General features: G+C 42.7%; 1 protein-coding gene and 3 non-coding genes across 4 annotated transcripts in view; all 4 read right to left on the bottom strand.

Annotated features, from left to right (window-relative positions):
• The window catches only part of LOC115046719 (nucleolar protein 4-like), a 102,826-nt gene extending 90,528 nt beyond the window's left edge, over positions 1-12,298 (bottom strand). The window contains exon 1 of the mRNA XM_029507276.1: positions 10,677-12,298. Within this exon, the coding sequence (XP_029363136.1) occupies positions 10,677-11,096 (420 nt within the window). The 5' untranslated portion in view covers positions 11,097-12,298. The remainder of the gene's footprint in view (positions 1-10,676) is intronic.
• Positions 12,299-14,529: 2,231 nt separating this feature from the next.
• trnak-uuu (transfer RNA lysine (anticodon UUU)) lies at positions 14,530-14,602 on the bottom strand. The gene has a single exon. It is a non-coding gene; the product is annotated as a tRNA-Lys (tRNA).
• A 2,639-nt stretch (positions 14,603-17,241) lies between these two features.
• On the bottom strand, positions 17,242-17,314 carry trnak-uuu (transfer RNA lysine (anticodon UUU)). Its single transcript has one exon. It is a non-coding gene; the product is annotated as a tRNA-Lys (tRNA).
• A 320-nt stretch (positions 17,315-17,634) lies between these two features.
• On the bottom strand, positions 17,635-17,707 carry trnak-uuu (transfer RNA lysine (anticodon UUU)). Its single transcript has one exon. It is a non-coding gene; the product is annotated as a tRNA-Lys (tRNA).
• Between the last annotated feature and the right edge of the window lie 503 nt (positions 17,708-18,210).

The following is an 18,210-nucleotide window of genomic DNA, read 5'->3' on the forward strand; positions in this document are numbered from 1 at the left end:
GCCCCCTTGATGTAAATCCGGCTTCCGGCGTTCCCAGTTTCAATGAGACCTTCAGGATAAAGACAATAAGAGAAGCAGACTCTGGGTCTGAAAAGTGAATCCAACGGTGAAAGGTTTTTAACCTTCATTGTACTGAACACAGTTGTTTGGAAAAAGAAGTCAGATTGTGCTGAAAACGGATCTCTGCTGCTTTTTAATTATGTCTCCATCAGAGGCTGAGGAATAAAGATACCATCATCAGTTTGGATGTTAGCAGAGATGCTGGCTTCTTCCCCCCTTTTCTGTTTATTGGGAGCTTGGCAGGTCGACGTCAGTGTCTGAATCCTCTCGGTTGTTTTAGTTGTTTTGATCCAGGTAACTGATATAACCAGCTTCTTTATCTCCTCTCTTCAGTCATTATTCACTGTCTGAACTTTTTTTTTCCCGCTAAGAATGAACAAAAATCATTTCCCATAATGCATTTAGCCTTCCTGACAGATGAAAAATGATGCCACCTGATTTTGTCAGAATAAGATCACTGATTGATCACAGACCAGCACATGTGCGGAGAAATAAATCTGCTGCACATTGCTCTGAATGTTTGAAGGATTTAGTAGAAGTTTTATTTCACATTAAAAAAAAAAAAAAGGCTGGCATTCGCAGATCCCCAGCATTGGTTTAACGTCACACAATGAAAACATCAGCTGTTTTGGCAGAAACGCACATGACAGGCAGGAAAAAGAGACGCTGAGGTTCACACCATTTCCAGACCACATCTGGTTCCTGTGAACACACAACTACTTTATCAAAAACACAGAGCTTTGAAATATTATTATTAATTTCATCCTAAATAAATGACACAAACACACGTAGACTCACACACTCTCAGGACTCACATAATTACCCCACCAGTTAGCAACACACAGCTGCTAAGCAGGAGATTTAGCTGACCACAAAACACACACACACAGTCAGTCGACCCTTCTGTTTTCAAGCAGCGACACACTCCGGCACAGGGGAGTAGCCTCCATTGTGTTTCCAGACACCTGACACTTGCGCTGATCTGACAAACAAAGACAACAACTCTGAGTGTGTGTGTGTGTTCGTTTGTGGTCTTAAATATGTTTAAGTGCAACCTTAATTACTGACCCAGAGACATTCAGACAGACCGACAACACACACACACACACACACACACACACACACACACAGAGCGGGAATCATCATGGCTGACGGCCAAGCGTCACCTGACCAACTACTTCCTGTCTGCTCCAAAAACAACATCAGACACCCTGAATGACAACCATCAGAGTCTGTAATGACCTCCTGTCTCTGTAACTATAATATCAAAATGTATAACATACAGTATCAACATCATCACTGCGCTGTCCAACTGTTGAAAATGTTAAAAAGGTTATAAAAGGGAACTTTTAACAAGTGACAGTTTGTCTGCTGTGAGTTGTTGCTAGTCCAGTTATTGAGTTAAATTAACTACAGCAGGCCAATCAGCGGCAGAATTAAAGTTTAAACAGTCAGCATCGTCTCGACAGACACATTTCAGATACGTGCAGAAATTGTTCATTGCAGTGAATCCAGGAACAGTCGAATGTTGACCTTTGAACCCCCCCAACATCTAATCAGTTCATCGCTGAATGGATGTGTGTGGCAGATGTAATGAACGTCCCCTTGGAGGCATTCACAGGAACATTAGGGCAACCATGATCTTGACCTCCGACCTTTAACAACTAAAGCCTGATCAGTTCATCTTCGAGTCCAGGTGAACATTTTATCCCAAATTTGAAAAACTGAATCGAGCTCTGAGTGATTAAAGTTCACAGTGACTTCAGTAGAAACTGGTTTACTCACATTTAAAAGAAAATCTTCATGTTTCCCCAAACTTAAGCAAAGTGCCTTAGTTGACTAAACCTACAGGCTATTCTCCCATAAATCTCTGTAATACAAACTATTAAAAAGGAAGTAATAACAATAACAACAACAACAACAACAATAATAATAATAATAATAATAATAATAATATACTTAAAGCAATTATGAAAGAAAAAGATGAGGATCTTTTTAGAGCCACATTAAGACAAAGTGCTTTTACTATAAAATTGACCTTTTTGGAAATGTCAGGTAATGCTGCAGATATTCAGAATCAGCACAACCTAAACTAAATATAAATGTCACTCAATAAAGACTTATGTTCACTGTAACAGGGAATGATAGCTTGTAAAATGAGAAGCAAATAGGTATTGAATTTTATAGACGATCTGTGTAAAGCAGAACGACCAAAGAAAAGTTCCACTCATGTGATTGGGTCATTTCTATCTTTATCTGATCAGCTCAAAATATCTGACTGTCTTTATTCTGTCAACACAATAAACTCAGAAACATACAGGACCGATCCAGAGACTTGATCCAGAGATTGGCTGTGACATCATCCACCGGAGCCAATAGGACCATCCAAGATAGCGACATGACTCTAGATGTCAGTATCAAAGATGGAGGATGAGAATGGACGGATAAACACACAGAAGGAATCAGAGAATCGGACTGATCCAGATCTGAACCAACTTCATTCATCAGTCTGATTGAACAACGACACACCTCCAGCTCCAACCAACGTGGAGCAATAACACTCTAAAGACGATGTGATTTTCAGCAACACAGGCTTCTGTGAGCTCAGACAGTTAAATGGTTTAAAAGCACCGACCTGATCCAGCAACACATAAATATCTGTATTTATGAGGTTGTTATGATCATCAGCTCTTGGTGAGATTTAGAGAGAGCAGAAGAGCAGAACCACGTTTACAGATAAATACGACAATTAAAAGTTCAGTTGGATTAAAAGCTCTCTACTTGAGGTTGAGGCCGAAACGTGAGCCATTACGAGGTTAACAAAGGGGGCGCTAACTTTACCCAGAAGGCACTGAGGCCTCAGTTTAAAAAAAAAAAACTCCTCTGTGCAAGTTTCTTCATTTTTATGTGTCTATTGTTTCAGAGCTCTGTGCCCGAAGCTTCACCCAGAATTTGGCCCTCATATAACCTCTGACACACACACACACACACACACACACACAGGCTTATGACAGGTTAGGGTCAAAGGGAGGGTAGGACACACACATACACACCAGAGTCCAACCAATTCCTGTCAATTTAGGGTTTTTATAATGACAGAATAAGGGGCTCTTTGAGATAGAAGAGATCACTGGGACCTGATAGAAGGGGCCACCCCAATTAAGCTGCCACTGTTTCTACACACACACACACACACACACACACACACACACACACAGCCAAACTCCCAGATGCACACGACAGCACTCTTATCGAGTTTGTGTGTGCGTGTGTGTGTGAGTGAGCAGACCATTGGTTCATCCTTCCTCCTCCTCTCATGATCCTACACTGTGTCAAATTGTCTGTGCTGCAGCTAACAGACCACACACACACACACAGAGGTTTCATTCATCCATCTGTTTACCTAAACATACCATTTCCCATCCCACTCCGGCGCTGATAACGGCACAGATGAGCCTGGTTTATTGGAGTCATTTCCAAGTCAACGCAGCTCGGAGCAGCTTTTAGCCATGTGGGTATTGTTCTCATGCAGTCAAACTAAACTAACCAAACAAGCGGCCGGGAGGGAAAAAGACTGAGCAGCAATTTGAAAAAAATCAAATCTTCAAAGAGATGTCGTCGATACTGCAGCATCATTTAAAATGAAGGACAAGCTGCAATCACGTCTGCCACACGAACCTCCACTGGAGTCGGTGTTATAATAATTTCCTGTACAGGGTTTAAATTTTAATACGTAATCTGTTTAGAAATACAGAAATAAGAGATGGAGAACAGAAGTTCATTCGCAAGTCTTTCCTGAGCTGATAAACAAAGCGAGAAGTTTTCAGACTTCAGAGAGGTCGCCCCCGATGGTCATTAGAGCAAAAAAGGCTGCGTCGTTTTTTTGATGAACGCTTTGTTCACACGTTTCTGCTTCATCCTGCTCCAACTGCAGCCAGCGGAGAGAGAGAGAGAGAGAGAGAGAGGGGGAAGCAGTCATCACATGTACTTGACACCAGCGTCTAGATACCAACTATTATTAGTCCCAACAAACCACTCAGTGTTTCCTCCTCTAACTGGAGCCTGAAAGGCCTACAGAGTCTGTTTTCAAGCATCCAATGCCAAACTTCTTTTTTTTTTTTTTAAGCTTTACGATAATTATTCCAGCAGCTGAGGCCGTGACTGCAAAGTTGCCCTCATCCTGAGTCGCTGTAGCCGTTACTGTTTCCGTTACAGTTTTTCACAATATAAAAGCAACACAAAAGTACAATTGCAACTTGCAGGTGTTTCCTTTGAGGGGTGTTCTGAGTATGAACCGTGATTCTCACAAAGTCTATTCTCTCATGATTCTCGTCCCACGAAACCCCACTTTGAGGAAGATGGATGAAAGTATGGGCAGCAGCTGGTCATGAGACCCCGTATGTCACGTCCGCTGAGGAGTAAATACGAAAAAGGTGTTTCAGCTACCCTTTAGCGCTTCTATATCAATGTTTCTGGAAAACCACCTTAAAGCATTAAAAACATTTTTTTGACGATACGGGGTTCGAAATTCGCTGGTTTTTTGTAGCACTCTCTGAATTAGGGGTGATGGAAACGCTCCCTGTCAGATCTGGATGTCTTTGCATGATGCAGTAAAACTCGGTTTCTCCCTTCAGAAGACAAAAAACAAAAAGGCTGGAGAGGACAAAGGGAGAAATTCAAACGCAAATGGAGTCCATTAATGAGCGAACATCCACGGCTGAATCTGCAGCAGCGCCATTATGATCAAATCACTGATGCACGTATAATCATTAAACCATCTTCGTATAATTTAGTCGGATAATTTACTTGTTGGAAAACAGACAAGCTGATGAAGCTCGAGGTCAAACTGAGAAAAACTGTTCGGTTGCGACGGATCTTCACTCGACGTTTGCACAGATGCTCCTGGGTCCACCTTCACATGCAAAAAGCTTGTTGCACTTATGGCGACAAGGGCAACCGTACTTTTGAATATTAAATTCTTTCAGCAGGGTCTGCGTGTGCTTGTGTTACATTAGTGTGATAAAAACATATGAGGCAACATTCGTGGAATTATGTCAAACAGGGAATTTTCTTAATTCTTTCCTTAATTTCTCCAGAACGAAGAGCAGAACCAATAAACATCAACTCTGTGATCTGTGATTGACTGAGTTTCAGTTCCCATCCCCGCTCAAGCTGCTAAACTGTATATTTGTATTTTGTATTTGCATTTTTAGAAACTGTTGGAGCGACACGCAACAGAAGAGTAAGAAAGACAGAAACGTTATTAATCCATGAACCAATGAAATCCAATTAACATCAAATGTGAAGATGATCACACAAAAAATCCAAAATACAACACAATTAAAATAAACAAGTGAGAACAAATAAGCCAAGAGCTGCACAATCCACACAGCCGTGACTCGGGTGAACGACCCGATTGTCTGACTCTTAATTATCCGTCTTTACTATCTTTATCTTTCGTGAAGATGATATTGCTCAAACATCAACACACTTTTTAATCCCTGAAGCCAAAACCAAAGCCTAAAACTTCATCCTGGTTGGAAATGGTTGAGTCCCTGCAAATAATATCACAACAAGAAGGTGAAAGCGCCCTTAGCTAACCTCTGTTGTGAAATACAAATTGATTTGACTTTAACCACTCTAACATTACATGACATTAAACGAGGCAGATGAGAAGAGACACACACTCCTACATAAACGGTGGCTCTGCTTCTACCTCAGGACAAGTTTCTGCTCCAGGTCTCAAACCAAACGCTCCCCCACCAGCCAGATGGGCGGCTGCTCTGCTAATTAAGCTAATTAAAAAGTGCCCTCTGAAGTAACTGAAGGAAGGTTTTCCCATCAGTCAACCCCTCATTTTTAAAGAAACAAAGCCTTCTGTAGTCAAAACAGTGGGAGTCAGAGCAGGAACAGGAAACAAGGTCACCACGGTGGCTGTGGCGTTTCATCACGGAAACACACTGGATCCGTGAAGTGTGCGTCGCAGTTGCTGTTGTTGTTTTGCTGCAGTTTACAGGGTGATTAATTAATCAAAATGTCCATCACATATATCGGATTCAGCCCTGACACACTGTAGAAACTATGGTTTTGTTTCGTTTTTTTCCTATTAGACGCACAAATCATACATAAAAAAGTAAAGCCAAAGTTGAGACATTTCTGTTTCTGACTAAATCTTGTTGCACCACGTACAATGTGCCTCCATTTAACATGGACGCCAAAATAAAAGCCACGGCCGACACATGTGACTCACACCTCAGGAATAAACACAATTATACCAATTCTAACTTTTCAATCATCATTAATCTGCTAAACACATTCTTAACCCGCAAATTTATCTTTTGATCAGTAAAGTTACAGAGAAGAATAAAGGATCCATAACAACGGTGACATAATTTAGTGTCAGATCTGTTAAAACCTCAGACGTTCAGTTCATAACATCAGACGTTCAGCTCTAAAGAACAACCCTGACAGAATACATGTATTTTCCCTCGAGCTTAATTCAAACTCAAAAAACATCCACTATGTTTCACTTTGAACGATTTGTGAAACATATTATTTTCTTTCAACTGAGCTTTTATACCAAACAACAAACTGGTCAAATTGCACACATTTATTTAAAGCAGCGCAGCAGACACATCTTTAAACTGATGATTGTCTAAATCATGGGTGTCAAACTCAGGCCCGCGGGCCAAATGTGGCTCACGTGATCATTCCAAATATGTATTCAAGCTGGCCCGGCAGTATATAGCGCATACACCGCTAATACTACAAATCCCAGAATGCTTTGTGGAGGCACGTCAGCCGAGACCGCTCAGTGCCCCCTCCGTTTCTGTTGACAATCATTAGCATCCATTCTACCAGGCACACTGGACAAAGTTATCTCACCTGCCGTGTTGCCTAGTGCTCAGTTTGCTGAAAAACTCAGAGTTTACCCAGCGATTTGCCGACTTTGAAGCCCAGAAACGCAGATTCGTGCACCAGCCAACCTCTAGTTTGGTGACACGCTCAGGTCAAAGTATGAGTCTGTGGGTGCTCCCCAGGCTGCTCAAAGGCTCTCTGTGTGGGTTAGGGTTAGCTGATTTCCTCAGCTCAGAGCCTGACCCACACATCGAGGCACTTACATCTAAGGTGAGATGTCAGCTATCGAACCAATATCAGAGTAAATCAGAGCAAACTGAGCTTGAATGAATGTTGTCTTGATGCACTTTTTCTCCTCCATGCATTGACTGTTAATAGTTGAATTTTCATTGAAGGAAATTATTCTTATTTTTGGTTGTTTTGTTTTTGGCCAGTTAAACATTTACATTAAATAGGAACTTGAAAGGCTACAAATGGAGAGAGACATAATAAGAAACATACGACTGATATGTGTTTTATTTCAAATTAAATTTCTCGTGTTAATGATATTAAGCTTTGGTTGTTCCAGATTCAATGTTTAAGCAAAACTAAAGTTGTTTGCATATGAAAAGGTTTAACATTACATATCTGGAGAGAAGATGCACAGTTGCAGTCAATTTTTTAATAAATATTGAGTTTGGCCCGCGACTTCGTCCCAGTTTTTAATTTTGGCCCACTGTGAACTTGAGTTTGACAGCTCTGGTCTAAAATGTGCAGACAAGACATCGAGGAAGCCCGGAGCAGGTCGCACACAATCACATGGACAGTGTGTGACTGACTAATCACATACTTCATCAAAACCACAAACAACTTTCAGTTTGATCTCTTGACACAGACGAAGAGTTCATCAAGGTTCGAATGAATCTAAATGACACACCAAAACTAAAACTCAATGAAACATCACACACCCCAACTTCGGTAGCCAGGTGTCGATGAAAGCACGCCAGGTCTGAATGTGATGTCATAGTTTCAGTAGATTGTCTTTAACTGACTGTTAACTTCCTCTCAGACACAAAAAAAGCCACAAAAAAACAACAAGCTGACGAAGAGAAGCCAGACAAAGGCCACAATGAAGGTGAAGTTCAGGTTCAGCTGACCAACACACACAGACACACATTCACTGTCTGATTGGCCGTTGTTGCTGTCGGTCACACATCTCTCAGTGTGACTCAGGCGGGAGGCCGATTTGATCCATTAACACAACAAATCTAAGCTCCTGTGTAGTTCAACACATCATCGCCTCGCTCCACAGGTAGCAGGCAAACACACGACTGGAGGATGAGCAACAAATCTGTGTGTGTATCCGGAGTCGGAGATTTCTGACCCCACAACCCTCTGACTGTGAGGCTGACAGCAGCATCCTTTTCTTGTGAATTGTTCATGAAGTTTTGCTTTGGTTTTTATTTTTGTGTGTGTTAAATTGCATTTAAATATGAAGACAAAGTAAAAATAACCGATCCGAATGTTGATCCAAATAACAATCATGGCGATGATGCAGTGAAGGAGCATCCCCGCTGAGAGGGACACACACAGACACACAAGCACATACAGTGAGCTGCAGTCTAAACACAATCTACTGATACTGAACAGATTCATATCTACTGCTGCTGGGGGGGGGCGGTCATCTCTGCCAGGATCCCCTCTCTCCTGCTCACCTCCTGATGTTACTCTGAATATGAAATGATTTGGGACAGGGTGAAATTAGCTGCGCAGTAACCATGCCAACCATCGCATCAAGCTCCCTCCCGTCTCCACGGTGATCCTGCACTACAACAACCTGTGTGTGTGTGTCATTCTGCAGCTGCACGAAGACAACTTTCTGGCTCCAGAATATCACCAACATGTCACACACACGTTTTTAAGCCCACACCTTGAAAATACAGACAGTTCTGCGTAAAAACAGAGCGAATGTCACGATGTGGGATCAGACCGGCAGAGTCCGGACTACACAATCCGCCCTGGGCTTTCATCAGTGCATGCTACAGAAGTGAGAGAGTCCAGATGGCAACAGGTACATCATCTCTACCGTTTTCTAACTGGAAATATCCCCAATCTTCACCGTGTTTAAAAATAAATGGAGACACATCAATCATCAGTATTGCTCACTGATCTGTGCAGAAAGTGACGCCTCAGTGATGATGGAGAAGGTGGAGCCATCAGAAAAACATTTCCTGAGCTGATAAATCCAAATAGAACTAGGACCATTTTTCCATAGACTTCAATGCAATTGGAGTCTTCTCCTAAAGGATCCAGCTTTAAAGCTACGTCGCTAAGTCCGTGCGCCAAACCTCCAACTGTACTACAACCGACAGCCAACAACTTTTGTTTTTCGGATTTGGGTGAATCTCTGGATTATTAATTATCTATCAGTCAGTTTTTGTCTATTACATGTTCACAGAACACGAGCTGATGTGTTCTAATGCCTACAGCCATTAAAACATTCACATCTGAGAAGCTAGCAGCAGAAAACATTTGGTATATTTTCCTTGAAAGGACTCAACGTGTACATCTTGAATGATAAAGCAGTAATAGATGAGCTGGCCTGGAACAATAATGTGAATTTCTTTGGATAAAAAATAAACACATAACCTTTTCATGTATTTATGAAACACTTCATACGTCTGTTTTATTGCTCGTAACCGACGATGCAAAAATGATAATCGACCCCAGAACAACAACAACAACAACAACAACAACAACTCTCTCTACACAAACTGCATCAGGTTTGTAATTAATTGGTCTCACCATCACCATTAAAATTCCTTCTTTAGCTGCAGGATGTCCAAGATCTTCAGCACTTTGTCATTTCTGACTCTGTGATGCCTAAACGCACAAATGAGCACACCTCACACTTTCTCAACAAGGAGCTTTCATGAAATTCTCTCACCCGAAGGGAAGAAAAACAGTCTGACACGTATCCCGTCTGGAGTCACTCCATCGCCAACAAAAACAACTCCAGACTCTCAAAAACAGAAGCAGGATCGATAAATCGGCTTCACGAAAGTTAAAAAAAGAAAATTAAAAATGAGATTCATCTGTTTCTTCTGAATTCTGAATCTCTTCCAGCTGTAAACAAACACCAGAGGACAGCATGTGATGATGTGGGAGTAGGTGCCACACATGGCGGCCCAGAAGGGTCATTTGGAACAGAAATAAACTGGACTGACAGGACAAAAGTGAAACTGGGAGAGATAAATAAACACAACCAACTGAGGATTATTAAAAAAAAAACAACCTTTTTATGAATCTCAGGAGGATTAAACCAAACTGGGTCGACTCTTCAACATGTCAAGCAGACCATCATGGAACAAGTCTGTTAAAAGCCTGTAGGTGTTTCCTTTTCTTGGTTTCATGTCATCAGAAATAGAATATTGTGGGTTTGTAGTTTTTTGTTGTTTTTTTTGACAAACAGAGAGATTTCTGATGCCCTGAAACGGCCAGCTGTCATTCCTTCTCTTTTTCTTTCCTTTGACAGCCATCAACAAAGGGCAGCACGAATGTGTGCAAAAGTGTTTAAACATAAAAAAGCACCAACAGGCTCAGGTCTGTGATGGAACAGGTGTTTGCTGTAGTGGTGGCACCGAGCCAGGGAAAGTTGTGTTGTACAGCCTGAGGCCAGCACACACAGGCAAATAAGGGTAGCCCATGAAAACGGGACACACATGCACGCACACACGCAAACCACAGACACACTCAGTGAAAGAGGAAGGTGCACTAACCGTCGCCTTGATGGGGACGTACAGCACCGGCCGGTCCGACTGTCCGTGCTTGGAGTCCTGCAGGGACCCTATCTGGAAGCCCTTGGACTTGACCCAGAATTTGAATTTGGCGTTGATGTGGTTGTTGCTTTTCTCCCGCAGGAACACCCCGTGGCTGTTCTCCTCGTCCCCCTGGAGTAAGGTCTGCAGGATTTTGTTGTATTTGCGCCGGGTGACCGTCTTGGTCTTGCCGGAGTCCCCGTAGGTCCGCAGGCACCATTCTTGAAATTCGCCGAACATCTCCGCCCCTGCTGCCGCAGACGCGGACGCCGGAACCCCGCCGCCGAAGCCGCCGGGACTCCGGCTCCTCTGCTGCTGGTTCTGGAGCTGGTGGTTGGAGGCGGTGGAGGCCGCCACGCTGCTGGCTTTTCTCGTTGTCATGATAATTTCACAAAATAATAACAGTCACAACTTAAAGCAAAACAATTTCTTGAAACAATCCCGAGCCCACTTTGAATCCGGTTCGACACCGAACCGACGGCCTGTCCGTCTCCCTCCGTCTCCCAAGAAATTTGGCGAAGGTAAAAAAAAAAGAAAAACCTCATAAAATAAAAAAAGATGCTCAAATTTCCGCCGAAACTGCGATAAAACGAGTCCAAATGTTTAATCGACCTCCATTCCTGAAGAAAAGCCTTCCTCTGAGAACAAACCCCATGTGGTTGGTTGTTTAGTTTTTTTTTGTTTGTTTGTTTGTTTGTTTTTGGCTGTTTCTTTTTTTTTTTTTTTTTTGGGGGGGGGGGGGGTCTTAAATTAACGCCAGAAGACGAGACGTTTGGATCCGACCTCCTCCTTCCTCCTTTTACGCACCGATGGATCCCGACGGAGGGGACCAATGAGCGCTCACCGGGATGCCGAAATTGAACTCCACGCCAGAAACCCACGTTTGGTTGTAATTCGGTCAGGGAGGGGTGGAGGAGGTGGAGGAGGTGGGAGGGGGTTTAAAAACAATGACTGACAGACCGGGCGGGCGGTGCAGATCGGAGCTGCGTGCCCTCCTCAGACACACCTGTTAGCGGCGTGGGGCGGCCGGCCTGTCCCGTGGGGGACGTCGGTCACCGCCTCCCCCTTCTTCTTCTTCTTCTTCCACCTCCTCCTCTTCCTCTTCCTTCTTACAAAGCAGATGAGCCTGCCTGTTTTTTATTATTATTATTATGACAAAAAAAAACGGAGGATTTCTGTCCGGTCTCCTCCGCGCCGAGCCGACGGAGCGCACGGAGAGAAAAGACGAATAAAAAATGTGAATTGTAAAAAAATGTGGGGAAAAAAAGAACAAAGCCTCCTAAACGTATTTTTTCTCAGTTGTTGATCCGTCGAAGAGGCCTCCCTGTCCCGGTTTGTGGCGGTTTCCTCCCCGCAGGCTGATGGGAGCCGACCGGACACCTGTTTGAATCCTGCCCGTCCTTCCTTCCTCCCTCACGGCGCAGCGCTACGCCTCATTTCCTCCGTCCTCAAATCAACCATTATGTCCCACAGACAGAAAATACACCACCGACTCCGCCGTTTCTGCAGCAGCACCGACCCGAAGCTGCGACACACCGACGGTCCGGGCCGGTGAGGAGATCCGGATCAAGAAGCAGGAAGTGTCCAGATGTCAGGAGGGGGTGTAACTCTGCCGGGGCAAGAAGGGAGCCAGAAGAGACAGAAAAAATCAAAGAGAAGTTCACAGAGATGAAGACCGAAGTATTTATTATCTTTACAACGAAATATCTCATCAAAAAGTTCATTTCTACAGCTCAACCCAGACAGGGATCAATTAATACGGATGGATTTAAAATAATTTGTAAATAATTATAATAATCTGATTTTTTAATCAAGTCAGGACGTTTTCTTTGAAATTAGATCATTTTACACTCTTTCTACTAAAATGGGACAGAAAATAGTCCCACTTTTAAGTGAGATGAGGGCATTTCCTATCAATTTAAATCAGATTATGATGATGATTTGGTCATTTTCTGTGAAAGTAACTTCCCTTTAAATCCAATTGGGCCATGTCCCATGAAAATAGTCCCACTTTTAAATCAATTTAGGTCATTTTCAATGATTTTAGACATTTTCTGTTGAAATGAAAATGTGTCAAAAGTCAAATTTTGACATCTTACACTTTGAAGTGACCAACAAGTGCACAGCAGACCAATAGAGTTTCTGTGGCTCTAACAGATAATTAACACATAACAGATGCTACCTTGTAATGACGAGGGGCTGAAGCCTGGGAGACATTTAATTATCACACATTAAAGCTATTGAGCTGTTTGCTCAAGGTAACTGCAGATTAAAATACAATAACAATAAAGCTTTATGAGGAAATGGGACCTTTAACTGTCTAATCATATAGAGATATACTTCCATAGTTTCCCTTGTTTGTGTTGGTGTGTTTACACTGATCCTGTTGTCGTCATTTGTATTGGAAATTCAATCAAGAAAGTTTGAAGTTTTAAACTTTTTTTTAATTCTTTCGTCATGTTTCGTTGTTGTCTTGAATGCACGTGCGGTTCAAAGGTCAGTTTCAAAGAACCCATGAAAAATAAAACCAATCTGCTTCCCAATGATGTCAGAGCTTCTTTCTTTGACGACCCCTTCAGTTAAATTACAGAAACTAAGACATGTAATTGGAGGTTTTGATCCCAAAGTGCTTCTTTAGAGCTGTGACTCCACACAGAGGGGATAATGTGTGTGCCACGATGGGATGTGACCAAAACATTGCACCTGGTTATACCTGGATCTGAAGGGGAGGAGATGAGCAAACAGACGCTTCTTTGTTTTTCTTTTGTTTTGCTTTGAGTCCCAGCCGTGTCTTGCCTTCATGCGGCTGTCAGGTGCAACCTGGTGGAGCGAGCGTGCAGAGACAGCAGGAGATCAGCCGGCTACCGTAGAAACAGCCACACACTTCAAAATAAGGAAGCTGGCAGTGAACCCAGTCTGCTGAACCCCCCCTACACACACACACAACATCCTCCAGCAGCCTTAAAGAGGAACACCACTGTCTGACAGTTCACATGGTCTTCTTCCTGCAGCCGGCTTTGTACACACTGATTCTGACTAATGTTGGTGTTAATGTTCACACAGCAGTATCTGCTATGCTGTGTCCTCAGCTGCCTCATTATTCCTGCCTTATAAACTGTGGTGGTGGTGGGGGTGGGGGCTCAGTCCGACCTGGAGCTGCTTCACTGGCGCTTTGGGGACTCACGTGTTTTACAAATCATCATTTGAAGTGTTGAAATGAACCTGAGTGAGAAGGCACAAAGTCTTCAGATGAGCAGATAGGACCAAAATAACAGAAAAATTATAATGGACATCAGATCATCTTAAAAAAACTAATTTAATATAAAAGTGCCACCTTCATTTGTTTCTCCAACGGCTGTCTGGCTGCTTGGATGGTAGATGGCAGATACTCTTTTTTAATCCAGCAGCTCACTGATGGAGTCAGCAGCAAAGTTCATGAGCTTTCTCCTTTATCTGAGGTGTGATACAAAGACGGGTGAGGATGGGGGTAAAGGATCTGCCGTTTCTTTGTTTTGTAACTTAATGACTCACAAATGAGTCACACTTTGGCTCATGTGATCTTCAAACCAGCAGGATGGCGGGATTGGTCAACCGCTCTCAGGACGGAGAGTCCCACACGAGGTTCAATATCCAGGACCCCCCCCATCCACACAGCCACACAAAAGAACTGACGAAACCTTTTGGATGAGAAGTGAAACGTCTTCCAGAACTTAAAAGCCTGAAAATCTGCTCCAACATCATCTTAAAGAACGCCGTAGTTGACAACATTGTCCAACTGCAGTGATTTTAATGTGAGGGCTTAAAGAAACAGTTTCGCCTGAACAGGGACTTGAACCCTGGACCCTCAGATTAAAAGTCTGATGCTCTACCGACTGAGCTATCCAGGCTTCAGGTGAGCACAACCAAGTCTGCAGACTTCTGGGAATCTGTTGGCAAAAGACTATTATTTATTATCTTGCAAACATATTTGGTATTTCACTGCAAATTTCTAAATATCATCACATTTCTGCGTTGAATACTGAGTGGCATGAAAAGAATATTGAGACATTTGTCCAGCTGAGTTGTCCCGGTGAGCCGGAGCAGACAACTGCTTCATAATGGACACAACATATAAATATATACTGTGTGTGTGTGTGTGTTTTAAGGTCGGTTGGGACTCTTCTCCTGACTTATACGGGTGTGTTTATGTGTTCACATTTTCAAAGGTGGGTTGCTGTGTATGAAGGCTGTTATAGTGGCTCCTTGGAGAGCATGTGGTGTCAACACACACACACACACAGAGACACACACAGACCCAGCAGTTAAAACATAACATCCCTTGTTGGTCTCCAGAGAAGAGCAGTGGAGAGACAAAGGGAGCAAAGAAGAACATGAACTAAGTGGAGGCCACAATAACATGAACACCAGTAAGATATAATATCTGCCCGTCTAAATCCAGACTGGATGAGCGTATTTCCAAAATTGTAACGCAACTGTGAGCATTTTTGTTTTTTTACAGGTAACTGAAGTTGATCTGAATCCAAAGTGGACTGTTAGATTTGTGTCTGTGTGCCTTATCTGAAGGCCCCCGGCTCTCCCCGAAGGAATAAGGAGATGGAGAGAAAAAACAAAGAGAAACTCGAGCGAGAGGATGAAAATAACCTCCCACCATGGGAAGTGAAAGTGTGTTTCAAAACACTCGTGTCTCTCTTCCCGCTCCCCCCTTTTTCTCTCTCTCTTTCTGCCGTTGTCCAGGAGGCCAACGTTCGCCCGTCGAAGGCAGCTGGTGGGAAACCAACTGAACACTCAACACAACAACTTCAGACGTTATCCAGTTTTAAACATCAGGACTTTGAGGCTTGACGTTGAAATTTATGGAAAAAAACAAAACAAAACCCAAAACAACCACAGCTGAGCAGCAAAGTTCTGTCCTTTATCCAAACGCTTTTTTTAAACAACTGTTTACTTATGAAACAAAGTGAGTTCAACATTTGAATCTGTTCTTTAATTCACCTCAAGCTCCATTTCTGGCTTCCATTTCTATCACCATAGAAGCTAACATGCTAAAGGCTAGGGCTAGCGGGTCTAATTCCTTTCTGATACCGAGTCACTGCAGGCTCCGTCCACACAAAGCTGACACATATAACCACATATTACCTCATCACTTATGGATGTAACAGAGCTGAAGCTTTTCCTAACACAAACAAATGCTAACGAGGCTATATAGTGATGCTAATAGCGAACGTTAGCATTGAACATTATTCAATGTTGAGTCCTAAAATAAAGAAATAATGAAAGAGCTGATCTAAAGTCAAATTCAAGGCTAACTTTAATATTATTTTATTGTCTTCTAAGAGTTTATATTGGCTACATATATTCATCTTTTAAATGTAAATGTATTCCACATCCCGAAGAGAAACACAATTTCTTTTCACGTTAAATTTAGTTTGATTTTAAATTCAAGAATACAGATTACAGCAAATATGTGTGCTGTAAGGACTGTGGAGAAAAGAACTGATAATTTTAATGTCTGCGTTTTAATAAATTAGGAGTCGTACTGCAGCATCACAGATTAGTGTACGGTTTGGTTTTTTCCTTTGGGGTTCTCAGTCCCACAGCAGTTCTTGGTTTGGACTATAACAGTGCATGTGTGCTGACTCCAACCTGTGGAACTGTGCTGCCTGTTGTTCCTCCATCGGCCTCTCTGTCACAGGAGTGTTTTTGAGCCCATCCAGTTTCATCCACCCTGGACAGGATTGTCAGATGTGTCTGGGGTCGTCCTGGGTTGGGCCTCTTGGATTTCCTTCCCTGTGAAACTGTCCCCTTCTTCTTCCTCTTTCTCATCTAAGGGTTTGACACACACACACAAACTTTAAGTGTTGAAATCGCCACTGATATTTTTGCTGAGGCCTTGCAGAGTTCGGGGAACTGTCCCAGAGCAGGAGCACGAGGAAGTGGTTTCTTCAGGACCAGCAGAGATGAGCAGTTCTCCACAACGCTGAAAAAGAAAATAGGTTCTTCACTCCCACTCGTCACCTTTTGTCTCCATTTCTGCTTTTTTGCATTCATATTAAAATTAGTTTAGTGTTTGGGTCGTTCTAGAGCTAATCTGAAGTTTCTGTCTTTATCTGATCAGGAGTTCTGCTCATTAATGATGAAAAATTAGCTCTAAATATCTGATTTGCTTTATTCTGTCAACACAATTAACTTCAGAAACATTCAGGACTGATCCAGACACTCTGATTGGCTGTGACATCACCAACCCATAAAATACTTTATGTTGTGTATGTAGCATGAACCAGCATCATGTGTCACAGCATTTATGCCCCAAGCTCATTTTTGACAACTTTAAAAAAAACACAAAACTGCAATTTCTCAACAACAGCACAATGAAAAACTGATGAGTTTCAAATGATCCCAGTCACGAACCGTTCTGAGTTTTGTGGATGGAGCTCCCTGATGAGAAGAAGCCATCTGTCCTGCTAATGTGACAGACAAGTTGAACATCAGCACATCTAATTTAAGGATCATCTATAATATGATGGCTCGCCTGAACAGGGACTTGAACCCTGGACCCTCAGATTAAAAGTCTGATGCTCTACCGACTGAGCTACCCAGGCTTCAGTTTTAGTCAAATTCTCACTTCTTAAATGCGTGTGCAGGCAAAACTACCCTGGACTTGGCTTTCTGAACACACAACCAAACTGTGACCTTCAGGACACTTTCGGGCAGCGCTGTAGTTTATATGTGCCAAAGTTGACCAAATAATGCAGGAATGTCTCTTTCAGACTTCTGAATGTGGAAAAGAGAACATTTTATCATCTGATCAGGGACCTGAACTTTAAAACAACAAAGAAACAGTTCAAACTCTGGAGTTGAATGTGGTAGTTGATGTCAAAGTCCAACTTCACAGTTTATAATGAGAAGTGCTAAAGTGAAGCACCTGAACAGGGACTTGAACCCTGGACCCTCAGATTAAAAGTCTGATGCTCTACCGACTGAGCTACTCAGGCTTCAGATGGAGCATTTATGTGCCTATATTTTCTATATTTACATCTGAGAATTTCACAGCTTTACTTGTCAGATACCTTTTACAGCTCCAGTCGGACCAGACCGACTGCTTGACCTCCATCTAATGAGGATTTTATCTGTTGTACAAGAAGCCAATTAGCAGAATCAACTCATCCAGTGTGGAAACAAATGGTGTCTTTGTGAGGCTTTTCCAGATCAGCAGGTAACTTATTGAGCTGGCTGGATTAATTCTTCAACTGTCAAAATCTCCCTGTTAGATCATTCATCTCTATTTTGTTTTTTCTTTCGGAGGCGGGGAGGTCAGAAGGTCCAGGCCCCCCCAAAACTGCACGGACTTATTGACCTTTATTGTCTAAGTGTGTGTCCTGTGGTGCGGTCTGAAATAGCAGCGTTGTGCCAGTGTTGAAGGGCGAAGCCTCTTTTAGCTTCATTTCTCGTCTGCTGCATCTGTGGCAAAGAAAAAACTCCACATTCTGACCCGGCA

The sequence above is a fragment of the Echeneis naucrates genome, chromosome 7, assembly GCF_900963305.1.
Source record: "Echeneis naucrates chromosome 7, fEcheNa1.1, whole genome shotgun sequence".
Classification (NCBI taxonomy): Eukaryota; Metazoa; Chordata; class Actinopteri; order Carangiformes; family Echeneidae; genus Echeneis; species Echeneis naucrates.